Genomic DNA, 24,234 nt, shown 5'->3' on the forward strand with positions numbered 1-24,234 from the left:
CTCTGTTAAATAGAGGGAAGCATGTTTCAAACAAAGGAGAAATTTTTTTAAAATTTGGAAATAAGAGCATATTAAGAAAACAGAGAAATATCTTGTGTATCTTAATAGTTTAGACTGACCTAGGAAAGTGAAGTAATTTTCTCGGATGTCAGTCCTTTCTGTTAAGTCTTCATTTGGTTCAGTGGGCTTTTGGGATCTTATCATCTATGAGTGGGAGATGGTGTGAGGTCTTGGAAAGGCTACTTCAATAAAGAAAACCTAGTCCTCATGCTCAAGGAGGTTGTAGTTTATCCAAATTTGTATGATGCTATATATATAATGCTTCCAAGTCACAGGGATGCTGCCAACCTTTCAGTCCGGGCCTCCGGGACCAGCAACTCAGCTGAGTTCATTTATTCATCCATTCAACAAAGCATCTTTAAATGCCAGGCTGGGAAGCAGAGTTAAAAGACATTCCTGCCTGCACAGAATCACTTAAAAAAGTTAACAGTCACTACGATTAGGGAACATACAACCTGCTCTAGAAACTTGAGGGATGGAGATCTTAACCTTACTCTGTGTGTGTGTGTGTGTGTGTGTGTGTGTGTGTGCGTGCGTGCGTGCATGCGCGCGCGCATGCAGGTGCTCGGTTGTATCCTACTATTTGCGGCCCCATGGAATATATCCTACTATTTGCTAAGCTATAAGGATTTGTGTTTTGTAAATCAAAGTCAAGGGCTTCTTAAAGTTGATGGAAACTTAGAGCTGAGAGTTAAATGGATTTGGACTTGAATCCCAAGGCTCCTCTGCTTTACACTCTGTGTGTGTATGTGTGTGTATGCGTATGCACGCGCTTGCTCTATTGTATCCTACTATTTGTGACCCTATGGAAAATAGCCGGCCGGGCTCCTCTGTCCATGGAATTCTCCAGGCAGGAATACCGAAGTGGGTTGCCATTCCCTTCTCCAGGGGATCTTCCCAACGTAGGGGTCAAACCCACGTCTCTTGCATCTCCAGGATTGCACGAGGACTCTTTACCACTGAGCCACCTGGGAATCCCTAACCTTCCTGAGGGGCCATGAAATTCTTCACAGTGGAGGAAACACCTATAGACAAACCAGTGGGAGAAGGAGATGGTCATCAAGCAGATGAGGACAGTGAACTGTTCCAGGGAAAGGAGAAGCATGACGTGTTCAGGAAGAGGAAAGAGTTTGGTGTGAGTTTGGTGAGAGATTGTATGGGAGTGAGTGATGGAGTGTGAGGCTAGAAAGGACATGTGTGCGTGCTAAGTCACTTCTGTTGCATCCGACTCTTTGTGACTCTATGGACCATAGCCCGCGAGGCTCCTGTCCATGGTTTCTCCAGGCAAGAATACTGAAGTGGGTTGCCCTGCCCTCCCCCAGGGGTTCTTCCTGACCCAGGGATTGAATCCAGGTCTCTTACATCTTTCATATTGGCAGGTGCGTTCTTGACCACTAGCTCCACTTTGCATGTCTTGCTAAGCTATAAGGATTTGTGTTCTGTAAATCAAAGTCAAGGGCTTCTTAAAGTTGATGAAAACTTAGAGCTGAGAGTCAAATGGATTTGGACTTGAATCCCAACTTTTGTGCTTTTGTGATCTTGGGAGATGATTCGAGAAAGTATACTCCTCTATCTCCAGGAGTGGGGAGGGCTGGGGACTGGCAGAAGGGGAAGGTGAGCCAATGGGTGCTCAGAGGTTGGGATGGCCCTTTGGAGTTTGTCACCAAGGAGGCCTTATGTTTGTTTTGCAGACATTACATCTGAGCTGCCCTTAGGGAGGGGCTAAGTAATCTTGCGGGTGAGGCAGCTCCCACTGCTAGAGGGTAATTCCCAACAGAGATTCCAAGAGCGAGATCAGCTGTGAGTTTCATCAGCCAGCAGCCAATATTCCCAGTAGCTGGGGAAATATCGCTCTTGAGAGAGGGCCTGAGGAATGTACGGTAAACACACACACACACAATGCCTGCCTGTTTGCTGCCTAGAAGTCGTCTTCTTATCCAGATTTTCTGGGACTCATCTCCTTAGAAGCTGCTTATTTATAGAAGACTCCTGGTTGCTTCAGCATTTAGTAGAGTGAACAGTGTTCTCACCTCTATTGCCGATCACCTGGAAAGTTAACCGTCATTACAATGACAGGTATCAAACTCTAGCTCAAGCAAACCCAGCAGATGACATACCTCACCGTTCCATGTATATTGTTGCTGAAAAAATTAAGAACAAGAGAGCGAGAGACTTGAAAGTCTTGAGGAGCCAGATCAGCCCACTAGGACACATTTGTCATCTGCAAATGTAGGAAGGTAGGAAGCCAAGACCCGTATCTGTCAAGTCTGGAGAACTTCATATCCCTTTAGGTTAAAAACCAAGACTAGTATTTTCTGCTTTTTTAAAATTGCCAAGCCATCTCCTTCTCCAGCTCTTCTATTACTGTGGTTCCAGAAGCATACTTTTTTGTCAAAATAGAAGGAAGTGATCAGAACCAGTCTGAAATAACCTTTAGAACTTCTGTGAAGTCCTTAGCATAATGCTTGTTCTTCTTTCAGGGGATTTTGCGACTTCCTCATTTTTCAAAAATAACCCCACATCTATGTGAAGATCCAGATAAGTGCTTGACAGATGCAGCCTCTTACACAGCTGTATTGTTGATCAGAATAACATACTGATTCATTTCTAAGGCTCTAACATCAGATATTTTGGGTATGATTGTTGATTTTATCTCTCTTGTTATCTATGTGGACCTGGAAGTGTTGGTAAACCTCTTAAATCTCAGTTTATAAGTCTGTAAAGTACATATAGTCACTTATTTCAGATACTTGTATGGAAAATTCATGACTTGTGCATGGAAAGCTACTTACCCGAGTGTCTGAATTTAATACTAATACAGTCTAACTAGTTTTTAGCTGTTATCTTTGTTATTATCTTTATTTTAAACACTTATTCCCTACACCTACAATAATTATGTAATATGAGCTTACACCAGACATTATCTTAAATATGTCCTCATTTTAAAGAGACTATGTAACACAACTGTGATGACCACCCAGATCATCACATGTTATTCGTGTATCACTTTTTATCAAGTTCCAAAACGTATTTCTAAGCAGACTGAGAAATGCTCCAGTATGCTTTCTTGTAGCTAATTAAAATTTTGGTCCTTGCATTTCAACAGTTAATGGGAAGTTAGGGATAACCCAGTGAATACCTGTGTTGGAGAGCACCTCTGTGCCTCTCAAGTCCCCAACTGCTATTTCACTTGGGCAGTCTTTTTTTTCCCCCGCATATTTGTTTATTTGGCTGCGTCAGGTCTTGAATCTTAGTTGTGCCAAATAGAAACTTTTGTTGCAGCATTCAGACCCTGGAGCGGTTGGTTGAGGGGAGGGGTTAGTTGGTTGTGGTGCTGGGCATCAGTTGCCCTGAAGCCTGACCAGTCCTCACTTCTTTCCTGAAGAACAAGGGGTGGTGAGATGCCTCCCGCCCTGTGCTCCAGCCCTGCCTCCTGGAAGGATGAGATTCTGCTGCCTTCTTTCCATTACTCATGACTGAAGAGTAGTCAGCATCTGGGTTGGTGCTGCAGCCAGAAAATGTGCAGTTTGTATGCTACACATAAAAATGTAATTAATGTCAGCAATTCACCATTGTGATAGCAAAGACCACAGCTAACATGCAGTAATCACTTTATTTATGCACTTTATCACATGATCTTCATTATCAACACTAAGAATGTTTAATAGAAGTGTGTAGTTTAGAAGGGAGCCCCATAAAAAGGTAGCATTTGAGGACTTCCCAAGTGACCCAGTGGGCTTCCCTCATAGCTCAGTCAGTAAAGAATCTGCCTGCAGTGCAGGAGACCCAAGTTCAATCCCTGGGTGGGGAAGATCCCCTGGAGAAGGAAATGTCAACCCTTTCCAGTATTCTTGCCTGGAGAATCCCATGGACAGAGGAGCCTGGGGGCTACAGTCCATGGGGTCTCAAGAGTTGGACACGACTTGACGACTAAACCAGTGGTTAAGACTGTGTGCTCCCAGTGCAGGGGGCCTGAGTTCAATCCCTGGTTGGGGAACTAAGATCTCACATGCCATGTGGCCAAGAAACTTTAAAAAGTAGCATTCAAATATGTTAAATTATCTGTGAAAGTGTTACCCACTCAATCGTGTCTGATTCTGTGATCCCATGGACAGTAGCCCATCAGGCTCCTGTGTCTGTGGGATTTCCCAGGCAAGAACACTGGAGTGGGTTGCCATTTCCTTCTCCAGGGCATCCTCCCAACCCAGGGATCAAACCCAGGTCTTCTGCATTGCAGGCGGATTCTTTACCATCTGAGCCATCAAGGAAGCCTATCATTTCCCCATGGATTGTTTTCAAGTTATTAACATTTTTATCCTTACTTTGCCTAGATATGTGTACTGCTATAATTTATTTTGTTTCTTCACCGATAGTAATGACATAAAGTACTCTAGCTACCACTTGACTGAATTTTCACTCTGTGCCCTGCATTTTCCACACATTAACTCATGCACCCTCACAGTTGCCCAGAGAACAGGGATTATAAGTCACATTTCAGGGATGAGGAAGCAAAAGACTCAGCTATAACTTGCAGAGCCTGGCTCGCTCATATGTTTTCTTGTCTTGGTCTGTGGGTCTTAGATAGTTCATAGTTACTGTAACTTTGTTGGTGTCTTTCAGTGGTCATTTGAGACGTTACAGAATGCAGGATAGAAACTTCCGAGAACTGGGACACTGTGGTTCCTGGCCCTATTCCTTTCTAATGAAAATCCTGAAGAAAGATAGTTCTGGATATAGGCAGCAAAATCTGTCAGTCATCCGAGTTATAGACAGAAGTTCAAAGCAGCAGAGACTGGCTGCAAGCCACTGAGAATTACCTCACTTTGGCCTCAATGCCTTAGATTATCAGATTGGGACTCGCAGGAATGAAATTAACCTGCTTTTGGTATCATTGATTTTCTGGCATAATCTGAAAAGAAGGGGAGAGTACTAGTAAGATTTGGAAATTTCTAGTCCTTTTAAAATTATGATCAAGCCAATCTTATTCTATTTAAATTTTCTTAGTAGAAAGAAAATCCTATTCTATTTAAATACCTTAGTAGAAAGATATTTCATGTGGGGAGGTAGGACTGGTGTTTTCAATTAGACTTATTTAAAATAAGTTAATATTCACACAGATGCTTTAAGTTAATAAATGTTACTAATCTAGTACAGATCTCTAAGGCTCTAACCTTGTTTTGAAGAAAAAGTTCATAAGTTTAAAAAAATCTGAAACCTGCAAATCTGTATATAAATGAGTCTTATTTCTGTTTGAATGTAAAAATATATACTCATTGTAGAAATTTAGAAAACACCAAAAGATATAAAACTGGAAATAAGAGTTACCCATATTAATACTACCTACTGCTAGTATTCCTGACTGTATCTTTTCTGTATTCATATGTATACTAGACATGTATACTTGACAAACATATGCATATTAATATATATGTATTTTACAAAATTGAAATTTCATTGCAGATAGCCTGGGAACCTGCCCTTTTCATGGAAAATATTGTTAGCATTTCCTATGTGTGGAAGAAATCTTTTCTTTCAATGTAATTGTATTTATTTATCGCTCTGGGTCTTCATTCCTGCACATGGGCTTTCTCTAGTTGAGGCCAGTGGGGTTACTCTCTTGTTGCAGAGGAGGCAGACTCAGCAGTTTGTGGGCACAGGCTGAGTTGCCCCACAGCATGTTGGATCGTCTTGGGCGAGGGTTCAAACCCATGTCTTCTGCATTGACAGCAGATTCTTAACCACTGAACCACCAGGGAAGCCCTAACATAATCTTTTAAAACAGGATGCTTGGTGCCTGCATAATGTTTCACTGTCAGTACAGCTGTGTTCTTTTCCTGTTGTTGGACATTTAAATCTTTCACACATCTTTGATATTTTTCTTATATTACTGAAACAGAATTATTAGGTCAGAGAATGGTATTAGAATTTCATGCTTTGGATGAAATTCTTACTTTTTGCCTTTCTAGAGTAAAGATGGTCATGGCTGGGATTTACTGAGGAGTAATCTAGCCTCTGCAAAATAAATTGACTATGTTATTAGCAGAGAACTACCAGTGTGATTTAGCATGCTGTTGCAGCCGTGGTAAATAATATAACAAGAGGAACATTTTCAAAGCATTTCAGTGCAGTGTAGCAGAAGAATTAAATGGTATTCTGGTGGCCTCAGGGGACAGCTTAATTATTGATGAGGCCTGGATAAATAAGTAAGTATAGTTCAGGCTAACACTACCAGCTGGTTCTCTTGAGTTTTACCAGCTCTACAGTTAGCTCATTTTTCTAGAAATAAATCAAAATCAAGCTATGGTTTCTTACAGTGATGCACTTTTTGAAATATTTCAGAAACTTTTTAATTTGTATTTATAAATTGCTTAAGAGGCTAGCTGGCACATATTAAGTGCTTAGTAAGTGGCAGTTGTTAGTGCTGCTGTTCCTGCATTTATATTATTGCCTTTTATTACCTAGTGACAACAGGGCATAATGATTTTTCTAATATTTTTCATTGGAGTATAATTGCTTTACAATGTTGTTAATTTCTGCTGTACAACAACACGAATCAGCTATATGTGTACATATCTCCCCTAAGACATATGTGATTGACCTAGCCATAAATTTAGCAGGTGAGTTATTGTATAAGAGCATTCACCATCCGTTTACAAGCTTTATTAAAGACTTTTTTTTTGTCCACACCACAGGGCATGTGGGAACTTAGTTCCCTGACCAGCCCCCTGCAGAGGAAGCAGTCTTAACCACTGGATTGCCAGGGAAGTCCCCGTTAAAGACTTTTAACTAGAACATTAAGCAGATGTTATGCGTCTCTCTCCTTGGAAAGGGACATAATCTTAAAAAACCCGAGGTCAGATAAATTGTACATTTTGTCTATAGTAGTTGAACCCATAATTACATTGAGAATAATTTTCAAAAAGCACTTGAAACTTATTTATGGTAAAAAAAAAAAAAAAGAAGAAGAAATCTGGAAGTGTATAGAACAAAATTATTTTAAATGGGTATCTCTAAGTTACTTTTATTTTCTTCTGTTTGCTTGCCCATAATTTCTGATTTTTGTACAATGAACATGTTGTGTAAGACCCAAAGAAAACAAACATTTATTGTAAACTAAAGCCTTAAAGAAACGTGGCCCCAAGTACACCAGTGTTTACCACAGAGGAATGGGGAGCAATATCCAGTAACTAATTCAGACCTGATGCTATTTGTTAATGGAGAATTAGCCTATTCTCTAGGTAGCCATGAGAACTGTGCTTTGACTATACAGCGTTAGGGTGCTTAAAATGAAAAGACATGAAATCAGGGACCGACTGAGCAAGATAGCAGCATGCCCCAGGCCTGCAGCCTCCTTACCTCGCAAGATCTGTTTGCCATGACTAGTGAAATGTATAAACAGGAAAGAGTGGCACAACCCTTTTACCTTCAAGCAGATCCCATTACTCTGCTCACTCGATGGACTCCCACCTAACTCTGAATAGAAGGCTGTACCCCCACTTCCCTTCCCTAACTGTATTTTTCTCTCTAGCACTTACCCCTTTTTGACATGTTACGTATTTGCTTATTGTTTATTCACTTTCTGTCTCGCCTCGATTTAAATGTAAGTTTCTGAGAGGATGGAACCTTGTATTTTTCACTGAAACAGTGACTAGCACATAGGAGTTACTCTGTAAATATTTATTGAATGAATAAATAATCAACACTTAACATCTGTATTAGAAGCCAGAGATGAGTGTCATCCACATAACAGAAATTTCAAGGCATTTCAGCAAGACCCCATATTGACAGGGCTGTATTTGCATAACACTATCACATGCTGTCTACTTCCTAAGACAGAGAATTAGAGGAGAAATGAGTCATGACAAGTTCGTGACATGATGGAATAGCTAAACCTCCAGCTTTCTGAGCTGAGGACTGAAAGAGGGTGGCAAAAGAACCAAAAAGTCCTAGGGTGTAGATTTAAAAAGCTATCTCATAAAGTTCTTTATGAACTCCTGTGCTTGCTCTGACTTGCACACGCTCGGGTCTGATCTTCAGCAGTATACCTACCAAAGACTTGGGGAACTGAACTAAGGGATAGACCGCTGCCTGGACTCCAGACTCGCCACTGGATACTGCATGTACAGGTCAGATCCAAATAGTGCTACAAAGGTGTTAGAACAGATACTGAAACAAACCACTATCCTGAATTCAACTAGGTTGATTTCCTGATAAGACAAAAATATTAACATTCTACATGTGGTTTAAATAAGACTGAGTCTCATAACATAATATTCAAAATATCCAGAGTACAATCCAAATTACTCAGCATACAGAGAACCAGAAAAACCTCAACTGGCAGGGGAAAAGACAATAAATGAAACAAATGGTGGAATTATCTAACAAAGACTTTTAGAGCAACCATGATAAAAATGTTCCGAAAAGTGAGAGCAAATACTGTTGAGATGAATGGAAAGATAAAGTCTCAGCAGGAAAAAAAAATACTAACAGAAATAACCAAATTGAAATTTTAGAATTGAAAAATATAGTTGTTCAGTCACTAAATCATTTCCAACTCTTTGCAAACCCATGGACTGCAACACGCCAGGCTTCCCTGTCCTTCACTGTCTCTCAGGGTTTGCTCAAACTCATCTCCATTGATTTGGTGATGCCATCCAACCATCTAATTCTCTGTCACCATTTCTTGTCCAGCTCTCAATGTTTCCCAGCATCAGGGTCTTTTCCAATGAGTCGGCTCTTTGCATCAAGTGGCCAGAGTATTGGAGCTTTAGCTTCAGCGTCAGTCCTTCCAGTGAATATTCAGGGTTGATTTCCTTTAGGATTGACTCATTTTGATCTCCTTGCTGTAATCAAAACTAAAAACTCACTACATGGGTTTCAATAGAAGAATAAGGATAACAGACAAAGAGATTAGTTTCTGTTCATCTTGAAGGTAGGTTAGTAGAAACTATCTAATTTGAACAACAGAGAGAAAAAAAGATTGGGAAAAAAATAATCAGTGCCTCTGGCAGCTTTGGGACAACACCAAGAGGTCTGATAAGTCATTTTAGCAGAGTCTCCAAAGGAGAGGAGAAAAAGAGTAGGTAGAAAAAATATTTCAAAAAATAATTGCAGGAAAGCTTCTCAAATTTGGCAAATGAGATAAACCTACCCATTCAAGAAGCCAGCAAAACCCAAGCTAGCTGAATCCAAAGAAGTCCATACCTGCATACATCATAATCAAGAAAAAGCTAACCAAAAAAAATATTGAAAGCAATCGGAGAAAAATGACACATTACTGATGGAAGAACAATTGGATGACTGTGGGTTTCTCTACCTGCTAAATGCCAGTAGCACCTTATTGGTTGTGACAACCAAAAATACCTTCAGAGGTTACCACATGTCCCCTGGGGGAGAAGTCAAGAACCATTAATCCAACTGGAGTTTTCCATTTTTCCAAACATTGTTTAAAAGAAATTTTCCAGTTTGGTTTGCTTTTCAATTACCTGATTTATAACTCTTGATTAAATTAGCAAATATGAGTAGGGTAAAGACTCCCAATCTCTTATCGCCCATCAAGAGACTTTTGAAAAAAGAATAAATATGTGTATAATAGTAATGCATACTATACACACACACACACACACACACACATACATATTCAGTTCCAGTTTATTTGTTGTTACTGTACTTTAGTCACTAAGTTGTGTCCAACTCTATTGTGAGCCCATAGACTGTAGTCCGCCAGGCTCCTCTGTCCATGGGATTTCCCAGGCAAGAACACTGGAGTGGGTTGCTATTTCCTTCTCCAAGGGATCGTCCCAACTCGGGGATCGAACCCAGAATATGCAGTTACAAAGAGATTGAATGTGGCTGACAGATTGATTTCAGTACCTTTTAAATCTCATAGGGGAAAAAAAAAAGCTTTTCTCATTATTAGAGAAGCAATTACATAGAAACAAGCAGAAATTTTACCAACAAAATACTTTGTAAGATCAACCTAGAAAGTAAAACAACATTTGACACTGGATATGTGAACTATATAAATTGAGAACATCCCATAATATTCAGTAATTGATAGTTAATAAATACAAGCATCACTGTCACTTTTTAAACTTTGGTAGTGTAGTGTCCAGTGGAACACAGAACCATAATTGTCTAATGCATTGACTTGAATAAACATTCCCATTAAAATTTCATTTCTTGGGCTTCCCTGATAGCTCAGTTGATAAAGAATACACCTGCAGTGCAGAAGATGCCAGTTCAGTTCCCGGGTCGGGAAGATCCCCTGGAGAAGGGATAGGCTACCCATTCCAGTATTCTTGAGCTTCCCTTGTGGCCCAGCTGGTAAAGAATCCACCAGCAATGCAGGAAACCTGGGTTCGATCCCTGGGTTGGGAAGATCCCCTGGAGAAGGAATAGGCTGCCCACTCCAGTATCCTGGCCTAGAGAATCCCATGGACTACAGTGGTCATTGTAGGCCAGCTCTTTTTGGCTTGAACCTAAAGCTCGTATCAGTTACACAGCTGGCTGGGATTAGGAGTGTAGCCTGTAACGTGGCAAAGCGTACATAGTGGAGTAGCACCTATCTGAGCTCTAGAAGTGGCCGGTGGGGGTGAAGGCTGCAGGCGTGCAAGAATTTTGATTCCCAGTGTGAGCAGTTGGTATGTTGTTGTCATCTAAGCAACTAGAGGGGTTTCCCCGCTTGCTCAGCAGTGAAGAATCTGCCTGCAATGCAGGAGCCGCAGGAGAGGCAGGTTTGATCCCTGAGTCAGGAAGATTCCCTGGAGGAGGGCATGGCAACCCACTCCAGTATTCTTGCCTAAAGAATCCTGTGGACTGAAAGAGCCTGGCAGGCTACAGTCCATAGGGTCGCAATGAGGCAGACACAAATGAAGCAACTGAGCACACACACACATCTAAGCAACGAAGGAAGCAAAGAGAGATTTTGCATCAGGGTGTGACATCATCAGTTTTATTTTTGGAGAGCAGTGTAAGGAATATATTGGAATGAGGAAAAAAAAAAAACAGTCTTGGGGAAACTAGTTAGCGAGCTGGTGCATGAGTAATGTGGGTGATGGTTTTTGCTCTGTCATAAGTTACGGCCAGAGAGTATTTCCATACTTACAATGATATCGTCTTCTAAAAGTTCTCATTCATGTAGATCCAGAATGAATCAAATGGCTTTTTGTTGTTATTTTATGAAAGGTCTGATGGAAATTTAAAACCAGGACATTGTTTTTCAGTCCATCCTAATCAGATTTTAAAGCTTCTACTCCTTTAGCTAATGGCTCTTTAGCTTGTTAGAGGGGGAAAAAAAATCTAACCATAATTCCAAGATGCTTAGGCTTACATTAACTATGCAAATGTGGGTTTGGACCATCTCTACAAAACAGTGTGATTGCAAGCAATGCCGGTCACTGAGAGGTGTATGTTGTCTCCCAGTCCTCCCAAGATCTTAGCTTCCAGCCCTTGAAGTGTTATAAACAAAGTGTCCTTCATACTACTAGCTGCAAGACGGTGAACAACTATCACAGTTGTTGTTGTTCAGTCGCTCAGGCGTGTCTGACTCTTTGCAACCCCATGGACTGCAGCACACCAGGCTTCCCTGTCCTGCACCATCTCCCAGAGTTTGCTCAAACTCATGTCCATTGAGTCGGTGATGCTGTCCAACCATCTTGTCCTCTGTTGTCCCCTTCTTCTCCTGCCCTCAATCTTTCCCAGCGGAAGGGTCTTTTCTAATGCGTTGGCTCCTCACATCAGGTGCCCAAAGTTTTGGAGTTTTAGCATTAGTCCTTCCAATGAATATTCAGGGTTGATTTCCTTTAGGACTGACTTGTTTGACGTCCTTGCTGTTCAAGGGACTCTCAAGAGTCTTCTCCAGCACCACAGTTCAAAAGCATCAATTCTTCGTACTCAGCCTTCTTTATGGTCCAATACTAACATCCACACATGACTGCTGGAAAAACCATAGCTTTAACTAGACGCACCTTTGTCAACAAAGTAGTGCCTCTGTTTCTTAATATGCTTTCTAGGTTGGTCATAGGTTTTCTTCCAAGGAGCAAGCATCTTTTAATTTCATGGCTGCAGTCACCATCTGCAGTGATTTTGGAGCCCAAAAAAATAAAGTCTGCCACTGTTTCCACTGGTTCCCATCTATTTGCCATGAAGTGATGGGACTGGATGCCATGATCTTAGTTTTTTGAATGTTGAGTTTTAAGCCAGCTTTTTCACTCTGATCTTTCACTTTCGTCAAGAGGCTTTTTAGTTCCTCTTCACTTTCTGCCATAAAGGTGGTATCATCTGCATATCTGAGGTTATTGATATTTCTCCCAGCAGTCTTAATTCCAGCTTGTGCTTCATCCAGTCCAGCATTTCTCATGATGTACTCTCCATATAAATTAAATAAGCTGGGTGACAATATACAGCCTTGACATAACTCCTTTCCCGATTTGCAACCAGTCTGTTGTTCGATCTCACATTCTAACTGTTGCTTATTGGCCTGCGTACAGATTTCTAGGGAGCAGGTCAGGTGGTCTGGTATTCCCATCTGTTGAAGAATTTTCCACAGTTTATTGTGATTCACACAGTCAAAAGCTTTAGCATAGTCAATAAAGCTGTGGTACATGTTTTTCTGGAACTCTGTTGCTTTTTTGATGATGTTGGCAATTTGATCTCTGGTTCCTCTACCTTTTCTAAATCCAGCTTGAACATCTGAAAGTTCATGGTTCACAAACTGTTGAAGCCTGGCTTAGGGAATTTTAAGCATTACTTTCCTAGCATGTGAGATGACTGCAGTTGTATGGTAGTTTGAGCATTCTATGGCATTGCCTTTCTTTGGGATCGGAATGAAAACTGACCTTTTCCAATCCTGTGGCCACTGCTGAGATTTCCAGATTTGCTGGCATATTGAGTGCAGCACTTTCACAGCATCATCTTTTAGGATTTGAAATAGCTCAACTGGAATTCCATCACCTCCACTAGCTTTGTTTGTAGTGATGCTTCCTAAGGCCCACTTGACGTTGCATTCCAGGATGTCTGGCTCTAGGTGAGTGATCATACCATCGTGTTTATCTGGGTCATGAAGTTCTTTTTTGTATAGTTCTTCTGTGTATTCTTGCCACCTCTTCTTAATATCTTCTACTTCTGTTAGGTCCATACCATTTCTGCCCTTTATTGAGCCCGTCTTTGCAGGAAAAGTTCCCTTGGTATCTCGGATTTTCTTGAAGAGATCTCTAGTCTTTCCCATTCTATTGTTTTCCTCTATTTCTCTGCACTGATCACTGAGGAAGGCTTTCTTATCTCTCTTTACTATTCTTTGCAATTCTGCATTCAAATGGGTGTATCTTTCTTTTTCTTCTCTGCCTTTTGCTTCTCTTCTTTTCTCAGCTAATTGTAAGGCCTCCTCAGACAACCATTTTGCCACTTTGCATTTCTTTTTCTTGGGGATTGTCTTGATCCCTGCCTTCTGTACGATGTCACGAACCTCCATCCATAGTTCTTCAGGCACTCTGTCTGGCAGATCTAGTCCCTTAAATCTATTTCTCACTTCCACTGTATAATCATAAGGAATTTTATTTAGGTCATTCCTGAACAGTCTAGTGGTTTTCACTACTTTCTTCAATTTAAGTCTGAATTTGGCAATAAGGAGTTCATGATCTGAGCCACAGTCAGCTCCCGGTCTTGTTTTTGCTGACTATATAGAGCTTCTCCTTCTTTGGCTGCAAAGAATATAATGTCTGATTTCGGTGTTGACCGTCTGGTGATGTCCATGTGTAGTCTTCTCTTGTGTTGTTGGAAGAGGGTGTTTGCTATGACCAGTGCATTCTCTTGGCAAAACTGTATTAGCCTTTGCCCTGCTTCATTCTATACTCCTAGACCAAATTTGCCTGTTACTCCAGGTTTTTCTTGACTTCCTACTTTTGCATTCCAGTCCCCTATAATGAAAAGGACATATTTTTTGGGTGTTCTAGAAGGTCTAGTAGATCTTCATAGAACCATTCAACTTCTGCTTCTTCATCATTACTTTTCAGGGCATAGACTTGGATTACTGTGATATTGAATGGTTTGCCTTGGAAACGAACAGAAATCATTCTGTCGTTTTTGAGATTGCACCCAAGTACTGCATTTTGGACTCTCTTGTTGACCATGATGGCTACTCCATTTCTTCTAAGGGATTCTTGCCCACAGAAGCAGATATAATGGTCATCTGAGTTAAATTCAGCCATTCCAGTCCATCTTAGTTCACTGATTCCTAAAATGTCAGTGTTCACTCTTGCCATCTCTTGTTTGACCACTTCCAATTTACGTTGATTCATGGACCTAACATTCCAGGTTCCTATACAATATTGCTCTTTACAGCATCAGACTTTACTTCCATCACCTGTCACATTCACAGTGGGGTGTTGTTTTTGCTTTGGCTCCGTCTCTTCGTTCTTTCTGGAGTTACTTCTCCACATATCTCCAGTTATTGGGCACCTACCGACCTGGGGAGTTCATCTTTCAGTGACCTATCTTTTTGCCTTTTTATACTGTTCATGGAATTCTCAAGGGAAGAATACTGAAGTGGTTTGCCATTCCCTTCTCCATTGGACCACTTTTTGTAAGAACTCTCCACCATGACCCAGCCATCGTGGGTGGCCCTACACAGCATGGCTCATAGTTTCATTGAGTGGGACAAGGCTGTGGTCCATGTGTTCAGACTGGTTAGTTTTCTGTGATTGTGGTTTTCAGTCTCTCTGCCCTCTCATGGAGAAGGACAAGAGGCTTATGGAATAATAAAACCGAACTATTACGTTTTTGTAAGGTTCAGCATATTGAAAAGTGGCCTGGAAATATATCCCTGATTTTTTTTAGTTAATTATTACAGTCTCAACTGGAGTTCATGACACATTCTAATTTTAGTTAGGTTGGCTTATTTACATCAGCTCTTGAGAGTTTGTGCTTGACTGCCTCTTCATTTAGTGACACTAAAGTGCTGTTTCCAGTGTATCACCATTTTGAGTGGAAAAATATTTCTAGCACGAAACATTGTGCTTCTTGAAGAGTTAAAGTAATACAAGCTGAACATGAAAATAGTTATTTCATTTACCTTATTCCCTGTAGGATTTAAAATTTCAGTCTTGACTTACTGCTTAATCTGTTCAAGTACTCTTTGTACCTGCGCAGTTATGAGTGACACTGTGTACCTGACTTTGCACCTTTGCCTGCTCTCAGGCAATGCCTCATTGGCCAGCAGTTACATCAGTAAACATTCTAGGAGATACCCCAGATAGTTCCTTTAAGGTTAAGTTTTGTCTTGTTTCAAAATTAAGCTGTGGTTCCCCTATAACTGGGCTTCCCTGGTGGCTCAGATGGTAAAGAATCTACCTGCAATGCAGAAAACCTGGGTTTGATGCCTGAGTTGGGAAGATCCCCAGAGAAGGGAATGGTAACCCATTCCACTATTCTTTCCTGGACAATTCTATGGACAGAGGAGCCTGGTGGGTTACAGTCCATGGGATCACAAAGAGTCGGACACAACTGAGCAACTAACCCTTTCCCGTATATCTACTATTGCTTTTCCTAATTTTCCCACATTTTCTAGTGACATGGAATTTTATCTAAAAGAATGTTTATTACTTTTCTTCTTGGAAATGAAGTAGATCGTGAGGCTGATTCCATGTAGTGATATTTAGTTGTCACTTTAACAAGTACAAAATGATGTCCCTTGACAAATAAAAAGGAAATGTGCAGAAATGCTATTAATATGATCCTGAAGTTTGCTTCAGGCCATTAAGCCCAACCCAACTTTTTCCATTAGGCATTTGGGAGGATGCTATTGCTGCTGTCTTTAGAGTTTACAAGAATTAAGAGATCCTATTAGTATAAGAGCACATGAACACAAGCTTTTGGAAATTTAAAAGCACGCACACTGTGGAAGTATGGCCTGACCCTTTTAACCAGAGTTCACATCCAAAACTCAACCAAGTGTAAGACACTAAAATCATATGCAACCCTCTTATTAAATATTTAATCTGATTTTTCTCTTTCTCTCTCAGCCTCATTCTGACTCAGCATAAGGTTAGGATTTCTTGACTGGTCATCACAATAGATTTACTTTATAAAATAACTCCATGAGAGGCCAGAGGCCCTCTGAATTGGTCATTTAATACAACCATGTGGATTACTTGATTGATTGTTCAATGTACTTAATTATTGTTGTTTTAATTATGCTCTTTCTTCTGCCCTCCTTTCTCTCCTTTCCGGGAGGTTCCAGGGAACAAGCCTGCAGTTCTAGGAATAGCGATCTGGCCAGGGTCCACCCAGCATAGCACTTATCACAGAGCTCCATACAGGAAGCTTTGGGCCCATCTACCTCCTTCATGAGACTATGAACTCTGGAGGGCAGAAGCCATACTTACTCAGCTCTGGGTCCCGTTCATTCATCAAAAGTTTATCAAGTGTGCCAGGCACCAGAGCAGTCCCTAGGAATCCCTGCTTTCAAAAAAAAAAAAACCCTCTGTTTATGAAGAAAAACAGAAACATGAGGAGTGTAATAATAATAGGCGGCATCAGTTTAATGCTTACTGAATGCTGGGTTTTGTGTCAACTGTTTAATATGGACCATCGCGGGGACATCCCTGGCAGTCCAGTGGTGGAGACTTTACCTTTCAGTTCAGGGGGTACAGGTTCAATCCCTGGTTGGAGAGCTAAGATCCCACATGCTTCTTGGCCAAAAAACCAAAACATTGAAGTGATATTGTAACAAATAAAGACTTTAAAAATAGTCCATATCAAAAAAACTGTAATAAAATGAGAACCATCTGAATAAAACCCCGTGATGTAGAGACTATTGGCATCTCTGTTTTGCCATTGAGGAAACTCAAAAAATTAATTTAATTAATGCCCAGACAAGAGTTTGAAAACAGGTGTTCAGTTTTATAGTTTGAACATTTAACCACTAAATCGTACAGCACATCAGTACAGTTCAGTCGCTCAGTCGTGTCTGACTTTTTGCGACCCCATGAATCGCAGCACGCCAGGCCTCCCTGTCCATCACCAACTCCCGGAGTTCACTCAGACTCACGTCCATCGAGTTGGTGATGCCATCCAGCCATCTCATCCTCTGTCGTCCCCTTCTCCTCCTGCCCCCAATCCCTCCCAGCATCAGAGTCTTTTCCAGTGAGTCAACCCTTCGCATGAGGTGGCCAAAGTACTGGAGTTTCAGCTTTAGCATCATTCCTTCCAAAGAACACCCAGGGCTGATCTTCAGAATGGACTGGTTGGATCTCCTTGCAGTCCAAGGGACTCGCAAGAATATTCTCCAATACCACAGTTCAAAAGCATCAATTCTTCGGCGCTCAGCTTTCTTCACAGTCCAACTCTCACATCCATACATGACCACTGGAAAAACCATAGGCTTGACTAGACGGACTTTGTTGGCAAAGTAATGTCTCTGCTTTTTAATATGCTATCTAGATTGGTCATGATTTTCCTTCCAAGGAGGAAGCGTCTTTTAATTTCATGGCTTCAGTCTCCATCTGCAGTGATTTTGGAGCCCAAAAAAATAAAGTTTGACACTGTTTGCACTGTTTCCCCATCTATTGATGACAAATGAATGTATTATAAAGTCATAGAGAAGGGAGGGTCTAGTTTCTTTATTTGAAGGACGTGGTAAAGTTACAGTAAGTCTTCACAGAGTAGTCTCATGTAAGACTGTAGCAGGCCAGAGAAGGAAGGGGAGGTCAGGCAGGGGGAACAGCATGGGAAAAGCAGAGATGTGAACACAGGACCTGGGAATGAGCAGTTCATGAACAGCTTGAAGGATGTGGTTTGAGATTTGTGGAAGGAAAGGTAGACTGATTTGACAGAGCAAGTTATGAGTGATTTAAGAAATTGGAACTCCATCCTGAAAATATTATAACAAGCATTTGATGGGTTTTAATCAGAGGAAGGACATAGTTAGATCTTTATCTTAAAAAGAAATTCTAATGACATACAGAAAAACACATCAGTCAGAATAGATGGATTGGTGGCTTCTCTTTCAAAAGAGATGATTCAGGTCTTGGATAAACCCCAGATTCTGACATGAGTGACCCTATTGTCCTGAAGCATTATAAGTTCATTATAACCCTTTTAGAAAGTACTCTTCCGATATGAATCAAGGGTCTTAATTTCATGTCTGGGAATTCATATCAAAGAAACAACATAAAATGCAAGAATGCCTTCAGAACAGCTTTCATGATAGTAGTTCAGAGTGCTTAAAATATATTGGTGAAGTTAAATGAATAAGTAAGGAATTGAATGGTGGAAAATAGTGGAAATAATGGAAACCATAATAGAAAAATGGTTAACATACCTTCACTGGCTAGTTATAAATCAAAAGTAATGTTCAGAAAATTATATAAGCACATAGAAACGTGTTTGATAACGGAAAAAAAACAGTAAAATAGATACTTTATTACTATAGAATGATTACAACTGAGACTTATGTGTAGATAAACAAACTTGAAGGAAATACGCTGATCAAATTATAATGGTGGTAAAAGTGAAAATCACTCTGTCATGTCTTTGCGACCCCATGGACTGAAGCCCACCAGGCTTTTCTATCCATGGGATTCTCCAGGCAAGCATACTGGAGTGGGTTGCCATTCCCTTTTCCAGGGTATCTTCCCAGCTCAGGGATCAAACCCAGGTGTCCTGCAAGCAGATTCTTTACCATCTGAACCATTTTATCCTTTTGTTCTCTATTTTTCCAATGTTCTTCAATATACTTAATTTGTTTTTATAACGGAAAAAGGTAGACACTTTGGGACGGTACCTTTTGGACAAGTTTGAGTGACAATAAATAGGAAACAATTAAAAATTGACTTAGTATTCAAGTCAGGGTTAAGACATTGTAGACATTTAATAAATGTCAACTGAATGGAAGCTCTAATCAGTTTTCCATCCCCTTTGGTTAGAATCTTAGAATCCTATTGCAATGCATTAGAAGTTTTACCATTATCTGAACTTACGTAGGCCCACAGAATGGGGGAAGAAACTCTGCTTTTCCAACTTCATACCTGAAGCAGTTGGAGAGAACTCACCTTCCCTGTGCACAAGTAATCACTCAGTCTCAAATAACATAGAAAAAACTTTGTTTCACACATATAGCATTTCATAAAGTTATTTTTTCCTCTTGTACAAAGGGAACATTGATTGCTTTCCTGAATACTCATATCATTTTTCTTACCTAGCAGCTCTTGGTCAAGGGTCTGTTCTCTTGGTTTTCAAATTTTTAATGAAAGAGAATCCAGAGGTGTACTTAACCTATTGAATTTTGATGGACTCTGATAATCCAGATACTTTCTAATTAAAGGACTTCAGTGCATTAGTTGAGTAGGTCAGCATACTGTGTGCCGCAGCAAATGTGTTTGGTTTAAGATTTTTTGGGGTCCAGAGTCATATTTAGAAGAAACGCTCCCTTTTCTCTGTTACTGTAATAAATTGAATAGCATTTAAAGTTGAGGGAGGGGACAACATGAAGTGATCTTTTGTTGTGTCATGAGACAAGAGAATGGCAACCCACTCCAGTATTCTTGCTTGGAATATTCCATGGACAGAGGAGCCTGGCGGGCTACAGTCCGTGAGTTCACAGAGTTGGACACAACTGAGTGACTTTCACTTTTTTACATGCCATAAGAACAGTGACCAAGCCCCCAGCACTCAGACTCAGTCTCGATATTGTCCAGCCAAGTGTCTGTGAACAAAAGGGTGTGCAAATTCATGTTTCACTCTTTAGTCACATGGTCTAGTGTTTCAGCACACAGCAAAATTCTTTAACCATCTGTGCAAGCAACCATCTCCCTACCATCTCTGGTGGTAGGGAGAAAATGATTAATTTCGAGGTTACTAGTTATATCATGGGGGGTTTAAATTGTCATTCAAAGCAAACAAGTAGGTGGAAACTTCGGTGATGTGATGTGTTGTAATCAGGGGGGTCTTCCTACCTGAAAATAATTTCCCACCAACTTTTCACAAAATTTAAAGTTCACACTGGAGCCTGGCCCTTTGAGGGCCTCTTTCATGAGTCGTATATATATTATCGCATTGGCTTATCCATTTCTTAGTGGATGTTTGATTAATTCATCTGATACCAGTAGTAATAGGACTCCCATGAAAAAGGAACATAGGTAAGTTTAGTGAACATGTATGGCAAGGGTAAGAAGGGTTCAGGGGCTAGAGCACAGTGCTTGAGGACCTTCCGAATCAGGCGTCACTTAGATGGATCTAAAGGCCAGGCCAGGGGGTGGAGTCAGGGAGGGGGACATCAAATTCATTTCAGCCAGGATCGGCCAAGCACTTTCTACGTGGAAGTCAATGGAATAAGTATCCACAGAGACCAAAAGAAGGAAAAATACAACGTGGCCTTTTCCCTCAAGGGAGTTAGCATTACAGTGTTTAGGAAAGAATTAAATAATTAAACATTTATGGGGTGTTTACTATGTGATAGGTACCGTTCTGAGTGCAATGTCTGTGTCATCGGACTGATGCTGTGATCAAGCCTATGACATAGGTACAAGGACTGCATTCCTTTAATAGGTTTGGAAACTGAGGCACAAGGGAATTCAAAGCCTTTCAGCTTTTGATCCCAGCATTGACTCCAGAGTCCTTGCTTTTAGGAATTATTCTATACTGCCTCCCAGATAAATTTTTTTTTTTTTTAATTTCAGGGCCTCTGAGCAAAGGTAAACAAAGAAAAATGTGACAGTATGTATGTAATGCCAAATTTCTTCTACCTTGTTACCTGAAATCTTGTAAAATATGAGATATGCAAAGAATCTTTTTGCTGTTCCAAAGATACCTGACTTGAATACTTGGATACTTGACTTCTAATCCTAAATTTTCTTGGCTTGGGGTTAATTGGACCTAAGGGATTTTTTTCTGTTATTGTTCTAAAGCCTTAGCCAAGAAATATTTTATTTTCAGACTTGCTACCTGAAATGTAAGCAGTCAAGCAGAGTTACTTGGTGGCCTTTGATCCCATTCGAGAGTTCTCAATTGGTAGCTCAGATCCTTAAATGAAATATGATATTAAAATAACACCAAACTGAGGTCATAGGAGATTGCAGTGTAACGTATACAGTCAGAATAGCCAGGATTTAGGGCAAATAGAATGAGTTTCAGTTGGCTTCATTTGCTCAGTTTGTGCCTTTCCTTTCACTCTTCAGTGATTCCTAACCCACCTCTTCACATAGCAGGAGCACAGCAAAACACAAACTCTCTTAACTCCAGTGTAGAGATTTTTAAACTCTCAGAGCCTGATAAACAGCATCCTTATCACTCCAGGAAAACCTGAGACAAATGCTGCTACTGAATTGGAATTTCTCAAAGTGTAACCTCTGCTCTCACCTTCCCACAGTATTTTATGTTCGCGAATTTTTGCTTCATCTCATTTGGCCTTTCTTAAGGGAGGCCTATCCCAATGACCTTGTGTTTACAGATGGGCTGTTTCATCTAGGTCCTATTACTTTATTAAGGGTGGTCTGCAGGTCCTTGTTTTCTGCTTTCTTAGGAGTGACCAGCCTTCAGCAAAGGTAGTAACCACTTCAGCAGTTACACAAACAGTATTTCAATGTACAGATTCTTTTAGCAAGTGTTGATGGGAAGCTTTCTGTGTGCTGAAGCAGAACCTGGCCTAGGGTCTCCTTAAATTCCATAGCCTCATCACCTCACTCGCCTCACCTAGTTCTGGCCTTGAGCCCACGCACTGTGCAGGACCCCAGGATCACAGAACTGCTCAAGATACGGCCTTTTATCATATCTGGCAGTCTGTTGGAGACACATCAGTCAACCATGGATATTGTTGTTATTATCTCAAACCATAGATTAAACCATGCTACACATTTTTTTTTTTTCATTCTCTGTAGCTGACTAAAGGAGTTCAAAACAAGAAAAGTAATTTGGATATATGATTTCCTTTAAAGTAGTTTACAGATTTTCCTGAAAAAAAAAAAAAAAATCAAAATACTTCTCTGTGAAACCCTCGGAATTAACCCAGGGAAAAATATCTTTAATGCTGTCATTGACCAACTGAGTGAAAGAGTGAAACTCTCTTTTTTGTCGTAATGAAAAGATAACAATAATAAATGCAGAGGCAAAACATATGTGGATCATAAGTGGCCTTACCAATTCACTACTTTGAAAGTTTTTTCTTAAAATTAAAATTGTTGTCAGTCAAAAGGAAAGACAGGTATCATATGCTATCACTTATATGCAGAACCTTTAAAAATGATATAAATGAACTTAATTATGAAGCAGAAACAGTCTCACAGACATAGAAAACAAACGTATGGTTACCAAAGGGGAAAGCAGTCAGGAGGGATAAATTAGAAGTTTGGGACTAGCAGACACGAACTGCTACATATAAAATAAACAACAAGGTCCTACTGTATAGCATAGGGAAGTATATTCAATATCTTGTAATAAACTGTAATGGAAAAGAATCTGAAAAAGAATGTATATTATATATGTGTATAACTGAATCACTTTGCTATATACCAGAAACTAATACAGCATTGTTAATCAACTGTGCTTCAGTTAAAAAAATATTCGTAGTCAGTCAAATATTTATTTGGAAAGGGAGAGTTAATTTCCTTTTTGGTTTCTGACTTAGCTTTTTAGGATTCACACTGCATAATTCCCTTGTGATGATACTGAGATGGGAAACTAGGAGCTAGAAATCATCTTAAGACTTTTAAGTTCTGCCACTCAACTTCTGAGCAAGCCCGGTGCTTCACCTTACTTACTTTTTCCCTCCTTTCTTGATAAAGTCTGATTTGGATGGTGGGAGAGCCACTCACCCTGGCCACGTGTTTGCTTCTGTCCAACCTGCAGTGATCTTGGGTGCACACACTGAGTATCTAGAAAGGGCCATTTAGTTGGAGATATTTATTATATCAGGGCCATGCTGGCCTTCCATTGCATTACACACATTCTTCTATTTTCAGTCTGAGCTTCTTAAGATGTAAATCATCAAGAAACAAGTTTCTGTAACATTTTTTAATACTCTGAATTTCTTCTTATTACAGAGCAAAGAGATTGCGTTCCAGCTTCATGAGGATTTGATGAAGGTTCTCAATGAGCTCTATACGGTGAGCACATAATCTTTCTTTAGGAAAAATCTTTGGTTTAGAATTCTGGTTTGTGGAAACGCTTCTGTTATTAGAACTCATTCCAATTAGAGCAATGATGAATGCTTGTCTGGTTGAAATGTGTAACCTACTGACAGATGTGCACTACGATATTCTTCTTCTGCTGTCTGCCAATTTGAAGAGACTGTATTCAAGTAAATACATATATGCAGTCAGAACACTTCAAGAAATGGGACTACAGTTGTCCCCAAAGGAATGTTTTTAAATGGTTGGATTATATGTGCTCTGTTTGTTTATTCTACCCCAGAATATGTGGAGGCGGGTAATCTCTTTTTCCTTCTTGGCAAGCATTTGCTTTTCTGAATGTAAATTTTATTCAAGTTAATGCATATAAGCAGAAGAAATTAAATTATTAAATATTAAAAAAAAAAACAAAATCAATGATTAGTCATATGCCTATGTAAATTTTGTTTTACACTTAGTGATCATATTATCAAATACAAATTTCTTCTGAAGGAACTTGATGAGTTTTTATTTTATAAGAGAACAGCATATTGAGAATTGAGTAATATTAATTTGTTCTGACTAAAGATATTTGTGTTTTCATTACAAAAGATAATTTGAATTTTCCTTTATAGGCAAATTAAACCTGAGACTTATTATTAAAATATGTTTCTTGATTTATTATTTTATTTGTTCCTAAAAAGCAAGTGTGTAAAATGCAGTTTTATGTTTTTAAATTGCATTTAATGCTCCATTGATACTTGCTAATTAAAAGAACCTGTAGTTTTAAAGTTTAAAAGGAGTGATATTTTTATAAAACTCACATTCCAGTTTTTCTCTGTGTGTGATAAATTTGTTTTTATGCAGCATATTTGCTACAACCTGTGCTTTGAATTAAATTTACAGTTTCTAATTGCTGCTGCTTTCTTTAGAAACTTTTAACTTTACATGCAAAAACCATGTTATAAAGTCGTACTTGTATAAATGGGATTTCTTTGGAAGGAATGATGCTAAAGCTGAAACTCTAGTACTTTGGCCACCTCATGCGAAGAGTTGACTCATTGGAAAAGACTCT

At 39.9% G+C, this 24,234-nt stretch overlaps 1 protein-coding gene across 9 annotated transcripts in view; it reads left to right on the top strand.

Moving 5' to 3' along the window:
• SRGAP1 (SLIT-ROBO Rho GTPase activating protein 1) overlaps window positions 1-24,234 on the top strand; it is a 303,623-nt gene that overhangs the window by 159,606 nt on the left and 119,783 nt on the right. For all 9 annotated transcript variants that reach the window (XM_055579472.1, XM_055579527.1, XM_055579520.1 and 6 more), the window contains one exon: window positions 23,094-23,156. In XM_055579472.1, the coding sequence (XP_055435447.1) occupies window positions 23,094-23,156 (63 nt within the window). The remainder of the gene's footprint in view (window positions 1-23,093; window positions 23,157-24,234) is intronic.

This window comes from Bubalus kerabau, chromosome 1, assembly GCF_029407905.1.
Source record: "Bubalus kerabau isolate K-KA32 ecotype Philippines breed swamp buffalo chromosome 1, PCC_UOA_SB_1v2, whole genome shotgun sequence".
Classification (NCBI taxonomy): Eukaryota; Metazoa; Chordata; class Mammalia; order Artiodactyla; family Bovidae; genus Bubalus; species Bubalus kerabau.